Here is a 17,637-nt window from a genome sequence, read left to right as displayed (position 1 = left end):
CACCTTCTCCAGACAAAGAGGGAACTGCTCCATCTTTCAAGAATAATCTTTTTGCGAATCCGGCATTAAACTGATTGATATTGAGGAAGCTGTCCTCAGCAAAATGAGCTGCACATAGTTTTACATGTGGATTATGATTTTCAGGAACCAAGTTAAACATAAATTGTAACCATTAATCTCAAAGTACAGCGTTCCTGGGAAGCCCAAACAAAGATGATTGAACTCCGAGATGAAAATAACAGCGTTTCAACGAAATGTCGAACACAAACAAAGCTCTTCCTTCTTCTCCGTCGGAGCACAACAAGACCACGCCCCCTTTTTGTGAATTCATGTGGGTGGAGGTTAGTCAAAAAACTGTTTTAGTGACGTCATTACTGCAGGAACTAGAGGGATGTAGTCCAAACGGGTCGTTTTTTGTATACGAATTCTGTTAAATAAAATATCTCGCTAAGCATTGAACTTTTGAGCTTTAGAATTTTACAGATATTATTTATACTCTAACAACAACATTACACACTGACTAAAGTTTAAAACATGAGATCACGAAGAACAGGACCTTTAAAACTGCTGTTTTCTGTGTGAATCTGGGTTAAAGTGTAATGTATTTCTGTGATGCACAGCTGTATTTTCAGCATCATTCCTCCAGTCTTCAGTGTCACGTTATCTTCAGAAATCATGAAAATATGATGATTTGCTGCTCAAGAAACATTTCTGATTATTAGCAATGTTGAACACAGTTGTGCTGCCCAATATTCTTGTGGAAACTGTGATGGATTTTATTTTTTCATGATTCACAGATGAATAGAAAGATGGAAAGCACAGCATTTATTTGAAATATTTTGTAACAATATACACTTATATATACTTTTATTCAGCAGGGATGTTTTAAATTGATAAAAAAAAAGTGATAGCAAAGACTTACATTGTTACAAAATATTTCTATTTTGATTAAATGCTGTTCTTAACTTTTTATTCAACAAAAAATCATGAAAAAATTATCACAGGTTCCAAAAACAAAAACAAAATTAATCAGTACAACAGTTTCCAGCCCTGATAATAAATCATCATATTAGAATTATTTTTGAAGACTGGAGGAATGATGCTGAAAATTCACTTGTGCATCATAGACATAAATAATATTTTAAAGTGTATTAAAACAGAAAACAATTATTTTAAATAATAATAGTATTTCATATTATTATTATTTTTTTTTATCAAATAAATGCAGCCTTGATGAGCAGAAGAGACTTCTTTAAACTAAACTTTTTCAGTATATGTGTGTGTTATTAAAAGTGGATGTTTTGATGTGAATTAGTAAAATTCTTGTATTTATGTGTGTGCTCTTGGCAGTATGACTCTGGGGGTCCTCTGATGTGTGAAGAGGCTGGCAGCTGGGTTCTTGTAGGAGTCACATCGTTTGGTATCGGATGTGCTCGACCGCAGCGGCCCGGAGTGTACACTAGCGTCAGTCAGTTTGTTCAGTGGACGGCAGAGAAACGACGCCTCTATTCAGACTGGAGAGGCTTCTAATCATTCACCTTTTACAAAAAGTTGTCTTTGAGAATGTCTAAATATAAATATAAATCCAAATCCACAACTTAATAAAAATAAGTATTTATGTCTAAAAACACAGAATTTCAGAGGTTTTTATTTTGTAACTCCCACCAGATGGATATAATCTGCCTTCAAAAATTTTCTTTTAAAGGCATTGTCTCTGTTTTAACGTGAAATACTGCCATAATTGAAAATATTAGAAAGATATATTTTTTTTTTTCAATGGAAAATATTTATAATAATTATTGCATAAAAGTACCATGAAATTCTCTCAAAATACAAAATAATAATAAAATTATCGAACAAAAACATATTACATTAATTAAATTTAAATTAAAAATTACATTCCATGTGTTCAGTCACGTTTGACTGTGAACAACACAAGTGTGACTCCCAAATGAACAACATAGGGTTAAGCTAATTCATTTCTTTATTTCCATTGGCTTATGCTCAAGATAATCTTTGCACTTTACTGTCATTACAAAAAAAAGTAAATGTGAAAATATAGATGAAGCGGTGCATTTCTCAATCCAATACACGCATGTTTATTTTTTATTTATTTTATTGTATAATGATTTTGCAAACCAACTGCAAATGTTTGAATGAAGTGTAAATTAAAAAGAAAAAAAAAAACATCTTGTTTTGCTGGGTGTGTTTTTGTGCCAGTATGTTGCTGTTTTATGCCTATCGTGAATAAATATGACACTGTAACTGCCAGTAAGTGGCAGCAAAAACCTTAATGAATGATTCACTGAATCATTTGTTCAAATGCCAAAACAGCCAATTAGTTTAGAAACAGAGCAAGCAATTGTCTTCATGAATTTATTATTGATTAGTTCATAGATTGAGTTGCTCTGAGATGCACAAATGTTCTTTGTTTGGAATGGTTTTCAGTGGTGAAATATTGTGTAAACTATTCACTTCATATTTGTTGAATTTCTTTATAAAATCAGCATCACATTCATGATCACACTTGCGTGCTGATCTTCAGGAAAACAGGACTTTTGTTAGTGTGATCTTATAAATATGCGTAAAAACCATACAGGAATATTTTCTCACTATTATTGATAAATTATTTGGCTGTTTAATACCATAAGCTGCTTTGACAACCAGTATTAAATAAAGCACTATACAGATAAAGGTGACTTGGCATACTAATCACACAGTCAGTGCTTTTGGAATCTAAAGATGTGTTTTTGTTTGTTCTCTTTCATCTTCTCGTGTTCGAGATCCACCTATGGGAAGTGCATCCGTACCTGACCTCTGCAGAAGCATCCAATTGCACATAGTCTGGCTAGACAGACAGAAGCACGCAGCCAATGCCAGGTAAGGTCCCGCCCCCTTACCTAGGGGTATATAATGGCTGCAGCGCTGCTATTCTCCAGTTGACATTCGCTTCTCGTGATCTCTGCATTGACACAGTTCGGCTGGATTACGTTGCTCACCTTCGTGTCTTTAGGAGGACATATCGCTTGATCAGCCTCCGCCAGACGTGACTGTCATGTTCTCAGCCTTCTGCTGTGTTCTGCATTCAGAGCCGCCCGCGCTCTCATCGTTTTCACCAGCTCCCACGGCTGCCCGCCACAGATTTTTCCAATTTCTTCTCCGGTATGTCGCTTTCGAAACCTACCGCTTCTCCGGGGAATAGCCTATCATGGGCCTGCCTAGCCGCGTGTGGAGCACTCATTGCTGCTAAGGACCTTCACCCGTTCTGTGTGGTTTGCTTGGGCCTTAAACACACTCAAGAAGCCTTGGAAAAACCAGAAAATTGCAGTCATTGCCTTATGCTGCCCAAAAAGCATCTACGACGCCGCCTTAAAGTTGAAGAGACCCAGTGCTCCGAGCTCGGCCTTTCTGACTCAGATGGGGGACACAGTGCCGACTACGCACTACCGGGGAACTCCCGGGGCTCCTCCTCACTTGTTTGGGCTGACCAGCCCAATCCTGCATTCCCCGAAGAGGACATCTTTGCGGGAAACCTTATGCTCGCCGACGAACCGGCCGGTTCCGGCGATGATGATGATGCGGCCCTTCTCGGGGTCTCAAAGGATGAGGAGGCCATCCCGCCCTCTGGCGTTCCTCAGGCTAGCGGCCACACAGCCCTGCCTCAGTTAATCCTCCTGGAAGTGTGTGAGCGAGCGGCCGCTCGCCTCAACATTGAGTGGCCGGCTCCACAGAGCGCCACCGACCAGGAGAGGGATATTTACGACGGAAAAGTGTTGGGACCTCCTCCCGGTTCAAGGAAACTAGTCTTGCCCATCCCTCCAGTGTGCGCTAATCACATGAGGCACAATTGGAGCGAACTGCTTGACTTCAAACACGGCCTTACGGGCCATACAGTAAAGGATATGGCAGCTAATGGTATGGGTGACAACACCCCCCTCCCCCCGCTATCGAGCCTTCCATCGCCAGGCACCTTAACCCCGCTCCGGGGGGCTGCTCGCTCCTCCTAAGCCGGTCTTGCCCAACAAGATGGACCGTTTTTCTGCCTCAGTTTTGGACGAATTAGGGCAACAGCTGGAAAAGGGAACTCCTTCTCTACCCTTGTGGTAAACTGACCTCGTCCTTCGTAACGCTCGGTAGGCTGTCCAAACAGGTGCTCTATGGCGCTTTCTGTGGTGGGAGAGCGTGCGCTCTGGCTTAACCTGTCAGGCCTTCTGACAGTGAGAAGCGGCACATTGCGTGTGTGTCGGTGGAGCCCGGCCGGGCTTTCTTCGGCCCCGCCGTCGCATTGATGCAACAACGGTGTTACGACAAAAAGGAGGATGAGGCCTTCTAGTTATGCCTTCCTAGGAAGGCGGCCCCACGCAAGGCACCCCCTGCGCGTTTGCCTAACACTCCTGCCATGGGACGACACTTACACTTGGGCAATGAAAGGCCCCGCAACAAACCCCCTCCATGGCAGAATAACCCACTGCCTGCTAAGCACTGGGGAAAATCGACTCCCGCCGCGGCCACGGCTGGAAGACCATCTTACCCTACCCCCATCGACTCGAAACTTAAGCGACCTGCCTGATGTTCGGTTGATGGGGGCATCGAGTCTGTGTTCACGGGCCACAAGCCCTTCGGATTCCCTTCCTATCCCAGGACCCCCGTTCAAATGACTCAGGGTCTTCCGTGGATGGATCAGTTTCTCTCCGTTCGAGGCTGCACAGCCCATGTGTTTAATGAACATTGTGTGTTCCCCCTCACGTTCAGGGGGTCTGTTGTGAGGAAAAGAGCAGAAAAAATGAATTAGTTATGGAGGGAGGATCTCTCTCCGCATAGAGAGTCCATCTCCCGGCGGAGAGAGGAAACCTGTTTGAACCCTTGCATGTTGCCCTGGTGTGTCCACTAGATGGCGCCATTGCATCACAAATAAACCAGCTGGGCTAACACAGCTCCACTGCGGCTCGGGTGGGAACACTCGCGAGTCACGAATGGGCTTTGGCAAACTGTTTTGGCTCCCGAGTGGGTGATGCGTACTATAATGCAGGGATACAGACTGCAGTTTGCAATGAAACCCCCGCATTTCAATTGCCTCACACATTCTGAAAGAGGAAATATCCTTCCTCCTAAACAAGGGAGCAGAACTACTGGTTCACATCGGTCGACCTGAAAGATGATTTCTTCCATATAAGCATTTATTCGCCACACAGGAAGTTTCTTCATTTCGCCTACCAAGGCACATGTTACGAATTCACAGTTCTGCCATTTGGGCTCAGTCTAAGCCCCGGCTGTTTCTGTCTGTGTGCGGAGGCGGGCTTAGCACCCATGAGAATGTCAGGTCTGAGGATTCTGACATACATAGACGATTGGCTCATTATAGCCGAATCGAAAGAGAAAGTGTTGCAGGACACCTGCCGTGTGCTCAGGCACATCACATCTCTCGGTTTCAGAGTGAATGTGAGCAAGAGCAATTTTATACCCAGTCAGAATGTCATTTTCTTGGGTTTGAGTTGAACTCAGTCTCCATGCGAGCCCGTCTCTCAAGAGCGCTCTCTCTCTTTAATGAACTGTCTGTCGCAGTTCAGAGAGGGGGCGAAAGTACAATACCGCACATGCCTCAGGCTGCAGGATCTTATGGCTTCATCTATCCAGGTTGTACCGCTGGGACTCCTGAGAATGAAAGCATTCATGAAATGGGTTTTGTTATTACATTTCAGCCCGACGCGTGATCTTTGCCGCTCTGTCCGGTTATGATGCGGAAAGTTGTGACGACAGATGCGTCCTTAACAAGCTGGGGCGCCACCCAGGAGGGCAGAACGTTGAATGGTCTGTGGCCGAGCAGACTATGTTCAGCGCAGATAAATTATTTAGAGCTTATGGCCATATGGAAAGCTCTGAATCATTTTCTGCCTCGCCTGCAGGGACATCATGTGCTCGTACGCTGCGACAATACCACGGCAGTGACTTATATCAACCGTCAGGGCGGCGTGCGCGCGTCAAACTTCACATTCTAGCTTACAAGCTTTTAGTGTGGAGCAGACGGGTTTTCCTGTCATTACGCGCGACTCATGTTCCCGGCCTTCTAAACAGAGGCGCGGATCTTCTATCAAGGGGAAACTCAATCTACGGAGATTGGCTCCTTCACCTGCACATAGTGGATATGTTATGGATGAGATTCGGACAGGAAACCGTAGATCTATTCGCCTTGCGTGAAAACTACCATTGTCCTATGTTCTTCTCGATAAAGGATGTGGACGCTCCCCTCGGGGTAGATGCACCGGCCCACCCGTGGCCCAGAGTGCTGCTGTATGCCTTTCCTCCTCTGTGCCTGATAATTCCTTCACTGACCAGGGTGAGAGAGCAGGGCCTGTCTCTCATTCTGATAGCGCCCAGGTGGCCCAAATCACCATGGCTGGCGGAGATAATCCCTCTGTTGTATCCCAAGCGAACGTGGGAGATTTATCACCCGCACCCAGACAGGACGAACCTAAGCACACTGGGGCTTTCGCCGCGTGTGATTGCTACTATATAGAATGCCAGGGCCATTTCTATGTGATTCTTGTGTGGCAGTAAGTGGCAAGTGTTTGAAGGGTGGGGTGATGGGCATGGTCTCACATCTTATCAGTGCTCAGTTCCTGATATTTTGTGTTTCCTCCAAGACCTCTTGGAAAAAGGCAGGTCTTTTTCCACAATTAAGATCTACTTGGCTGCGATTTCGGCCTGTCATGTGGGCTTTGAGGGCTCAACAGTCGGGCAGCATCCACTAATCTGCAGATTTATGAAGGTTGCCCGTTGCTCCTTGCCAGTCATCAGGAGAACTGTTCCTGAGTGGGACCTCTCCATGGTGTTGGAGGCTCTGTCTCAATATCCTTTTGAACCTCTGTGAAGTATTTCCCTAAAGCTTCTGTCCTTCAAGACAGCTTTGCTCTTGGCCTTGGCATCAGCCAAACGTCTGTCAAATGCTCTGTCAATTCTTCGTCATCAGTTAGGAACCTAGGTGTGCTATTTGATCGCAATCTTTCCTTAGAAAGCCACGTTTCTAGCATTTGTAAAACTGCATCTCAAAAATATATCTAAATTACGGCCTATGCTCTCAATGTCAAATGCAGAAATGTTAATACATGCATTTATGACTTCAAGGTTAGATTATTGTAATGCTTTATTGGGTGGTTGTTCTGCACGCTTAGTAAACAAACTACAGCTAGTCCAAAATGCAGCAGCAAGAGTTCTTACTAGAACCAGGAAGTATGACCATATTAGCCCGGTCCTGTCCACACTGCACTGGCTCCCTATCAAACATCTCATAGATTTTAAAATATTGCTTATTACTTATAAAGCCCTGAATGGTTTAGCACCTCAGTATTTGAATGAGCTCCTTTTACATTATACTCCTCTACGTCCGCTACGTTCTCAAAACTCCTCACCTATAGCTAAGGGGGTATAATAGGGGTAAGCAAAAACATACATTCAAAACTTTTATATTTTTTTAACTGGAGTCTTTGCAATGACTCTAAATCTGGATCTGTCATCATTTGCAGCTCTAAGCTGTAGTCAGCCAACTCTTTTATTGGCATCATTGTTCTTTTACTCAAAGTTTCCTGTTCCCACATCAATTTTATCACAGTTCTCATTTTGAAGTCCATATGGTGTTGATGTTCCAGGTTTCTTCCTTGCTCTGCAATGGTTTTCCCCTTTCGCTTGTTTTTTGACTTTCCTGTTTTCTTCCATTTGTAGCCCTTGAATGATGAGATCACCAAAGTCATTTATGTTTACTGCTTCACAATTCCCTATAGATATCGGCCCAGTCGGGAACTGATCTACACATATGTCTCCTTACTAGGAAATAACACAATTGGTTTTGTAAATAAATACTTTTGAATTTCATCTTCACCTTCTGAGTCTTTCTTTCTAAGGTTACCACAATTCTCAATTAATGTGTATTTCTCCTCTCCCTATTATAACAAAGCCAGATAAATGACAATGCACTGATTTTCAGAGAGTTTGTGAGTTCAGTGCCCTCCAGAATAAAAGCCCAGTCCTCACCAGTGTGTGTTCGTAGACGAGCCCCGCGTGTCCCAAACACTCAGCCGTGAGATCGTCCACAGAGTTCATAGCCACTCCACCACATGCCAGAGTCAGCCTTACGGGAAAACAGGGTTTCAAGTCATTTCAAGCCATTTTGTCCTTTTAATTTACAAATAAACAAACAAAAAAGAAAAAATGCTGCAAGCTCCCATTGAATAATATCCATCACTCTGTTATTGGGCAGACTTTAAACATTAACTCTTTCCTGCCATTGACCGAATTATCCAAAAAGAGTCCTGAATCTACAGATCAAAACAATGAATCAGCAGAAACAAACGAATTTTTATAAAACTTGCCCACATTCCAAGTGTTGATAAATGAAAGCATAAAGCTATATTAAAACTTTTTTTTTTTTTTTTAAAGCAGAAGCTCTGATCTTTTTGATATATTGCACATTCAGATACTCATACAACACAACTTTCCGCAGGCCGTCACATTTTGTGAAAATGATCAAAGATACTGGTTCTCGAATGTGATTTGTTATTTTGTAAATAAAATGTGAAAATATTTAAACTTGCTAAGATTTAGATGGCTACTTAATGTAAAGATACAAAATAGCAATGGTTTGCTTATTTTTGAAAGTGATGTCACTCCAAAGAGGTGATTTTTTTTAGTGGATGACGCCACTACACACAGGTGATTTTTTTTTTAATGGATGACGTCACTCCACACAGGTGATATTTTCAAATGGATGACGGCACTCCATGCAGGTGATTATCTGAGTGAAAAGTGGCTTCCAACAGCAACAGCACTTGTGAGCGGGAGGAATGACGCGTGTTCTGTCGCCCTCTGGTGGCTGACTGCAGCACTGCGCTGTCGCAATCCTCTTCATCACGACAAACCAAAGCGCCCTTATAAACCGGGAAAAATGTCCCAGCGCTTCCGTTCCACAGCCTTTCAGTCGCTTCAGAGCATGTTTGATAGAGACAGAGATCTCAAGACGATCCTCGTGGGGAACATCCACAGCTGTGTGACAGAGGAGATTCTGTTCGAGCTGTTCCTGCAGGTGAGCTCATCATCATCATCTTCATCATCATTCACCTGTTCAGAGACTCTTCCAGTGATTATTGATGTGCAGTGTCTGGTTTTCCTGACAAATCTATTTTTGCAGCCCATATGTCTTTGGCTCATCTACTGGAGTTTACAGCATCAGGCCGAGGAACTAATCATAATATTTGATTTTGAATTGTTAAATTAGACAAGCTTTGTGGGTTTTGATGGAACAAATTGACCTAAACCTGAATTAAACTTTTAATAAGCAGCGTTGAATACTTTTGTCTCCTGTAAAACTATAACGTTTGTTTGTTGTATTTATGTATCTGTTTTTTTTCGTGGCAAGTTTCTGTTTCAGTAAAGGTAGGAGACAAAAGTCTTGAATATGTATTTTCCTGCAGGAAGAGCTCTGCAGTCATCAGATCATTCAGGGCTGGCTGTAGATTGCAACAACGAGGAAACACTCAAACTCAACATTTATATCTTGCTTTGATCTCATCTCATCATAATGCATATTCAGCATATGTCTATTTAATGTTCCTGACTATATGTCCTCCAGATGTGTTTCTGAACAGCCAGGATTTCTAAGAAACTAAAATAACATTTGTGTCTTGCTCACAGACACAAACAGATTTGTGATCTCTCGGCTCATTAAAAACTCACTAACAAACACTCTTTAATACAATAACATTTACTCCACTGTTTCTTTGAATGTCATTTATTATTGTTTATTTTTATTGGTAGCAGTAATGTTTTATTTTTAGTTTATAATTGTTGTAATTATCTTTTGTTTAGTTATTATTTTTATTATTGTTGTTATTTAAATTGTGATGGAGTTAGAAACAAGCTGGGATATTTATTAAACAGAATGGATGAGTAATGAAATGTAATGGAATATAAAATCAATGAGGGAGAATGCACATAATTCAGGTACATGGCTGGGGAGGTTACTTTTAAAATGTATTTCACTACAGATTACAAAATACAAGCTTTAAAAAGCAAATTTAGTAACATATTTAAATTATTCAGGTTTAATAACTTAAATACCTTAGAATACTTAGAAATACTTAAGCTATGAAACACAAAAGAACATATTAACTTGATGTCTTGTTTTTATACTTTCTGACATCTACCAGCTATAAGATTTGTTGTCTTTACATTTTATTTTTAAGAACATCAATTTTCCACAGAATTTTTAGGAACAACAACAAAAAAAGTTAAGTCATTTAAATATTCCAATTAATATGAATTCAATTTGAAAACAATTAATCGGATTCCATGCTGTTTCAAGCTGCATTCCAAGCTTCAAAGCAAATCCGGATTACACCATACAATTTTCTTACAATTTATTTATATATTTATTTATGTTTTACAAAAAGATTTAAGACATAAATGAAAATGTGTCTTTTTATTATTAGACAAAAGACAAAATGCTGCATATTTCTTTGTTAAATTGAAATGTAAAAACTAACTTGAAATTTTAAAACAAATCCTAAATCAAATAAAAAAAAAAAAAAATCATACAACTAAAATAAATATTTACATAATTTTTTTTTTTATCTGTGCTCGATTTTAAATCAGAGGAAACCATTTGAATTACTATCCAAAAAAAAGATGCTAAATACATGTTATTTGGATTGTATAATTAAAAAAAAATTTGAAGCAAAAACAAAATGGTCTGATTTTACTTTTGTGAATGAGACAAATGTTACTCTCTGACAGCAGGTGCCACTAATGGAACACCAGTTATTTAAAGGCTGCTGCCCCTTTAAGACCAAGTGCACGGATCCAGTATGATAATGCACAGGAGATTTCTTTCTCCACTGTATAAGTTAATTTAAGACATAACCGACTGTTTATGAGAGTACTTGCAGAGTCAATTATTCTAAGATAATTTGAGTGTTCATTCAGAAGCAAGGATACGCGAAAGATGAATCAGTCTGTTAACTGAATGCAAAAAGTGAATTCTAGCAGAATGTATGTGTCATGATGATGAGCATGTATGCACGCTCCCTAGGAGTTGCTTAATGAACAGCCTCTCTGATAGAGCCATGCACGCAGTTTTTTTTTTTGTTTCAACAGAGGATCAGTCGCTGTATTGGTTGAAATCCCCAAACTGTTTACTTAAATATTAAATTAATAAATGACATCAAAATAGAAATAATCACTGGTAATCTAAAATAATTTTCAAATGTATCTGTAATCTGTTTACACCTCATTTAAAATGTAATTATAATGAAATACAGTTACTCATTTTGTATTTTAAATACGTAATGCCGTTACATGTATTTCGTTACTCCCCAGCGCTGTCCAGGTATAGTAGCAAGGGGAGACAACGAAGGAGAATTCACTGAAGGAAGGTCGGGATATCTGAGGGCAGAGAAAACACAAGTTTAGTAGAGAGGTGTCTGGAGACTGTTCAGCTGTGTGAACGGTAGATCGGACACTGGAGCACTGGCATGATGAGGTTTTATAGTTGTGGGTGAGGGTTGGGTCCAGGTGATCTCTGGCGATTGAGATCGGGAGTGATTGGGACCAGGTGCAGGTGATGATTGAGGTGGCTGTGATGGTGAATCTCCTGATGCCATGATGTGACTATGAGGGCGACCTCAGCCTCTCTGGATGCAGGGACGCTTTGGATGGACTCGATGGAATTCCTTCAGTAGCGTGGGATTCAGGATGTTGTCCCGGGCCACCCAGGAACGCTCCTCTGGTCCATACCCCTCCCAGTCGACCAGGTACTCGAGCCGGTCACCCCGTCGTCGCGAGTCCAGAATGTCCTTGACTTTGTATATTGATGGCTGGTCGAGGATCTCCTGAGGAGGGGGTTCCTCTGCTTCCGGGGTACCTGCAGTGGCAGGAGAGAAGGGGTAATGAAGGCAGTCTTCCACTTGTCACCTTTTCAAATACCAATGAGGTTATAGACGCTCCGCAGGTCTAGCTTCGAGAAGATGTGGGCTCCACACAGTTCCTCAAGGGTGGCAGGGACCAGGGGTTTGACCGTCTGGGAGTTTGACCGTCTGGGAGTTCAGAGCTCTGTAGTCTATGCAGGGCTGCAAGCCCCCGTCCTTCTTTCTCACAAAGAAGCTTGAGGCAGCAGGTGAGCTAGATGTCTGGATGAATCCCTGATAAAGAGCCTCCTGGATGTATTCCTCCATAGCCTTGCACTCCGGGATGGACAACGGGTACACTCTACCCTTGGGGAGTTTAGCTTCAGGAAGCAGGTCGATGGCACAGTCCCATTTCCTATGAGGGGGTAAATGGGTGGCTGCCTGCTTTCTGACATCATCCTGGAACGCCACATAATCCGATGGCATCGCTGGAGCCAGATTTGGCTTAGGGCTCACTATGAGCGAGGAGTAACCTGACAGTGTCCCTCCACAAGCCTGCGATTGCGTTAATTTGCAGATAGTTTGGTAGACTCCATATTCATGGGCTCAAGTACTGGAGGACATCTGGCAGGACAGCCAGATTGGTTAATGGCATCTTTGGTTTGGCAGGGAGCTAGGTGTTGTGAAATTTGGTTGGCTTTCAACATGAAGTTCTCCAGTCCTGTGGAATCCATTTGAGACCTTGACGATCGGCCCTCATGAGAGCTGCCTCATTCCATCTGCCGCCAGACTCCAAAATTGAATGGTGTACTCACTTGTAGATGTCTCTCCCCGACGCAACCCCAGCAGTTGATCTGTGCCTGAGATCTCACCAGTAGCGGAATCAAATACAGACTTCAACTGATTAGTGAAAGCTTTGTAAGAGTTATTTATAACACTGGATACACCCAGACAGTAGTGAACATGCCATGGGACTGGCGAAAGCAGGTTGAGGATTGGATGTTGACGCTAGCGTGACACGGAGAAGGTTACCCCGCTCCTGTAGAAGGTCTGAAGGAGTGGGAGACTGGGGATCCATAGAATTGTCTATTGAAGGTCCAGTCTTCTGTCACAAACCAGCGTGGCGACAGAGAGTTAGGAACAAGATGGGATATTTATTAAACAGAATAGACAAGTAATGAAACGGGAATATAAAGTCACTGACGGAGAATGCTCAGAGTCCAGGTATAGTAGCAAGGGGAGGCAATGAAGGGGAATACACAGGAGTAAGGTCAAGATATCTGAGGGCAGAGAAAACACAAGTTTAGTAGAGGAGTCTGGCAACTGTTCAGCAGTGTGGACGGTAGACCAAACGCCGGAGTACTGGCATGATGAGGGCTTTATAGTTGAGGGTGATTGCTGGGTGTAGATGCAGGTGATCAGTACTCCGGCGATTGAGATCGGGAGTGATTGGAACCAGGTGCAGGTGATTATAGAGGTGGAATTTATTATTATAATTATAGTTTATTATTATCATTAGTAGTAGTTTCATCAATGTTTTATATATTTTTCACTATTTTAATGGTTATATATTTATTTAGCCATTTATTATTATTATTATTCTTATTAATGATTTGAATATTTTTCATTATGTAGTGTCATTTATATGTAAAGGTAATTTATTTGTTTAGTAATTATTATTAAAATGTTAATGTGTGTGTGTATGTATATAATATGTGTTTATTTATTACTATTTATTGATTTGTATTTGTTGCTGTTGAAATGGGAAATGTGTGCTCCTCTTCTCAAACCCATGTTTTCAGGCCGGGCCGGTGGACGAGGTGTGTATCTTCAGAGATGGACAGCAGGCTCCGTATGGATGTGTTTATTATAAGCACGCTGAAGCTGTTCCCTACGCAGTCGAACTTCTCAATGGAATCTGGCTCTATGGGCAGCCGATCAAGTTACAGCGTAAAACCGGTGGGTAACTTCTGAAACCTGTTGACTTGAAGGTGGACCCGATATCTTGAACATCCACGATGACAGAACGCGTGTGCTGTGCTATTTTAGATGGACTTTATCATAGAAACGAGGTGTTTTCATACCACACGGGGAACGGACTAATAGCAGACAGGTGTGTCCCATTACAAAAACACTCAGAAGCTTCTGTTCATGGCTGGGTTTGACATGATGGTGATTCTAGTGATCATTTGTAAACCCTAACTACAGACTGGAAGGATGTACTTCATTGCTGAGTGTGTAGTATGTTCATATGCTTATACTCGGATATAAAAAAAAAATATAGCTTTGTGGGAAATATTTGCTCCAAGCATGAACAAATTAACACTTCAGTATATCGCACATACAAATTATAATATTTCAGACTACTTAGAACAGAAAACATGATTTGGGCCAGTCTTCCCTTGATGTGGATTGTTTAATGAGGATTTTATCCCTAACACTTCCTGTAAATCAGATTCAGTTTATATTCATACACGCACTACTGATCAGAGGCTTGGGCTCAGTGAGATTTAGTTTTAAAAGGAATTAATACTTTTATTAAGTAGGTTACATTTACAACAGTTTAAATTAGTACAACAGATTTGGGTTTTAAATGAATGCTGTTCTTTTAAACTTTATGCATCTGCGGATCCTGAAAAATCTAATGTATCAAGGTTTCCACACAGATTTTGTGTAGCACAGCTGTTTTCAACATTGATAATAATGTTCAGAAATGTTTCTTGAGCAGCAAATCATCATATTAGAATTATTTCTGAAGATCATGAGACACTGAAGACTGGAGAAATTATGCTGAAAGTACAGCTGTGCATCACAGATATTCACATAGAAAACAGCTGTTTTAGATCATAATAATATATATATTTTTTAAATTACTGTATTTTTTATCAAATAAATGCAGCCTTGTTGAACAGAAGAGACTTCTTTCAGAAACCGGCCCCAAACTTTTGAATGGTATTCTTTTTGTAAGAATAGACATTTAGCTTGTTGTAATGTCATGTGTCATGTTTTCATTGTTTTTATTTTTTAAGTGATATTTATTTTGATCTCGCACACTCTGTTATTTCCTGTCATTATTTCTCCTACAGTGCAGATGCTGTACAACGGGATGATGTGGTTTTGAATTTAAATCGCAGTCAAAGTGTGGAGATCCAATCTAATGAAGCATACAGCTGGAGTGACATGGTAAAATACTCAGGGAGAAAATAGAATAATAATAACAATTAATATATATATATATATATATATATATATATATATATATATATATATATATATATATATATATATATATATATATATATATATATATATATAAACTACGGAAGTTCTAAACAGCCATGCATTATAATTTTTTTCTTCTTGTTTTCTCGTTATAACGACTTAATTTTCTTGTTATCTCGACATAACGAAGTTCGTTTTCTCGTTATAACGACTTAAATTTTCTCGTTATCTCGACATAACGAAGTTCTTTTTCTCGTTATAATGACTTAATTTTCTCTAAGAAGTTACAAAACTGTGCCAGCAGGTGGCACTATAGACCTGAATATAACTGAGGTGTGTTGCATACTATCCACTTTACCGTATCACCTTCCTCCTGATCGCTATAATTTGTGCAGTCTTGCTCATTACTGACATTTAATTAATTCATAAATGTTAAATGCTTGAATCAATATGGTTATTTTGTGTATTAAGTTCCTGCTAAATGCATGAGTTTCACCAAGCGTTCTGTGTCATAAAATAACTGCTTATCAAAACCAAGGTTGACGTCACTGTAGTCTGTTTGCACCTGTATCTTTATTTATGCTTCTTTAAGGCACATGATTAATAAGCGGAGGTGTTCTGTTTATCTACTGCAGGGCGGGATTTAACGACGTAGGCTGATGTGCTTCTTTTCCTTATTACTAATCTTTATTGTTAACCATATTGATGAGAAATGTGATGTATATGTAAAATTCATAGGCTAATTTAATTCAGTTTTGTTCTATAATGTTGTAATCGTTTTTTTCTACACACACACACACACACACACACACACACACACACACACACACACACACATACACTACACGTACACATGGACGTTCTTTTCAAACGGAAGCTTATAACACACATGGTATCTGCCACATCATATAATGTTTACTACAAATTACAAATTATATATAATTTTATTTAAAATAAAGGGAAAATTAAAAGTGAGTTTAATCCAAGCAGCTCTAATGGCGCAGTGTTGCCATTTAAAGATGTTAATTACAAAAACAAAACGTTCATTGTACTGTCTCTGGAGAAATCAACAGTGATTGATCAGCCTTTATTTATATATTGTGTAGACGTTATTACCTTGGCGAAGCAAAATTTGCTGAAATATATGCTACAGTAAGAGCGTCTGCATGGTTGTCCATCAGATGCCTGTCAAAGTTGAGTTTGTTACTATAGCAACAGTAAAACTGTCATGTCGTTAGAATGAGAAAACAAACTTTCGTTATGTCGAGATAACGAGAAAATTAAGTCGTTATAATGATAAAACAAAAAGGAAAAAAATTATAATGCATGGCTTCTTAGAACTTCCGTAATAAACTTTATTGTCCTGCATAATAAGTATGTGTGTGTGTGTGTGTGTGGTCAGGTGTACAGCAGACGTCTGCAGGTGTGTCCTCCAGCTGTGTGGTTCTTTCCTCCGCTCCAGCTGTGGCATAGCTCTGGTCACTCATCTGGGACATCTCTCCACAGGTCAGCCAGCAGTGCAATGGCTTGTAATGTAAGTGTAGAGAATAAATATTGAGGAAAAACACCTCATGCAATCCTCACTTATTTTACTGAATATAAGCTCTGGATACGGGTTTCAGTTTCAGAAGGTGCTGTACGGAGAGCGCTGTATGAGCATCCTGACACCATCTGTTCCTGTGAGCGCTTTTATCAGCTCTGATTCAGACTGCAAGCTCTAAACCAGTCAGATCTGTGCATGCTCTAATAAAGCCATCTGAATGCACCCTATTGTCTCTGGAAGTTTTGAAGCACAAGTCCCATTATCTGAAACGTCTTGCACAGAATCTGCTCAGTGATTTGAACTTTAATAACTTAATGATTGATTGATGCATTTATCATCTCCAATGACATTTTTATAGAAGTATAAAAGCTCAATGTCACACAAAATGTCACATTTATGTTGGATGATAATTTATAACATCAAGCGTTCACTCTTATTTTTCCTGGAATAGCCATCAGCCAAAGCCCTTCCCTCTCTTGAATTGTAATGAGTATGATAAGATGCAATAACTATTAACCTCAGACTTTAGACTTAACAAAAGGAATTCACCAAGTACAAGACTATTTCAGTTAGTGCTGTGGTATAAAAACATGTTTTATTTCAAATAAATGCTGAACTTTCTATTCATAGATTTCCACACCAATATTGTGCAGCACAACTGTTTTCAACAATGACAACAATCAGAACTGTTTGTTGAGCAGCAAATCATCGTTTTGATTTGAATGATTTCTAAAGATTATATGACACTGAACGCTGAAGTAATGATGCTAAAAATTACAGCTGCACATCACGGATATTTTCACCGAAACGGCTGTTTTACATTATAATAATATTTCGCAGTTTTTATTGTATTTTTAAACAAAAAAATCATCTCAGGTTACAAATGTAACCATGGCTCCCAGAGTAGGGAATGAGACACTGTGTCCTCTAGGGGTCGCTATGGGGAATGCCTCGTCATGAGCCGTGTCTGAAGCATATAAT

The 17,637-nt window shown here is 40.3% G+C and overlaps 2 protein-coding genes across 32 annotated transcripts in view; both read left to right on the top strand.

Moving 5' to 3' along the window:
* Positions 1–17,637, top strand: part of tmprss15 (transmembrane serine protease 15) — a 102,765-nt gene that overhangs the window by 38,711 nt on the left and 46,417 nt on the right. For 4 of the 28 annotated variants that reach the window (XM_052536306.1, XM_052536280.1, XM_052536304.1 and 1 more), the window contains one exon: positions 1,351–2,181. The exons of the other annotated variants lie outside the window; for them this stretch is intronic. In XM_052536306.1, coding sequence (XP_052392266.1) covers positions 1,351–1,530 — 180 coding nt within the window. In that variant the 3' untranslated portion in view covers positions 1,531–2,181. Of the gene's footprint in view, positions 1–1,350; positions 2,182–17,637 lie in introns of those variants that run through there. 28 annotated transcript variants of the gene reach the window in all.
* On the top strand, positions 8,752–16,878 carry LOC127941336 (uncharacterized). 4 transcript variants are annotated; one of them, XM_052536317.1, is made up of 8 exons: positions 8,941–9,073; positions 11,365–11,464; positions 13,204–13,356; positions 13,694–13,850; positions 13,941–14,004; positions 14,978–15,074; positions 16,516–16,647; positions 16,736–16,878. In XM_052536317.1, exons 3-8 carry the CDS (start codon positions 13,300–13,302, stop codon positions 16,832–16,834), a joined length of 606 nt encoding a protein of 201 aa, XP_052392277.1. In that variant the 5' UTR covers positions 8,941–9,073; positions 11,365–11,464; positions 13,204–13,299; the 3' UTR covers positions 16,835–16,878. The 4 variants fall into 4 exon arrangements, with proteins under 4 accessions (XP_052392275.1, XP_052392274.1, XP_052392277.1 ...); XM_052536315.1 differs by lacking the exons at positions 11,365–11,464; positions 13,204–13,356 and having other exon boundaries at positions 8,752–9,073; positions 16,516–16,619; XM_052536314.1 differs by lacking the exons at positions 11,365–11,464; positions 13,204–13,356 and having other exon boundaries at positions 8,752–9,073.

Source organism: Carassius gibelio, chromosome A21 (assembly GCF_023724105.1).
Source record: "Carassius gibelio isolate Cgi1373 ecotype wild population from Czech Republic chromosome A21, carGib1.2-hapl.c, whole genome shotgun sequence".
Lineage (NCBI taxonomy): Eukaryota > Metazoa > Chordata > Actinopteri > Cypriniformes > Cyprinidae > Carassius > Carassius gibelio.
The sequence above is the reverse complement of the archived record's forward strand: the minus strand, read 5'-3'. Positions and strand labels throughout refer to the sequence as shown.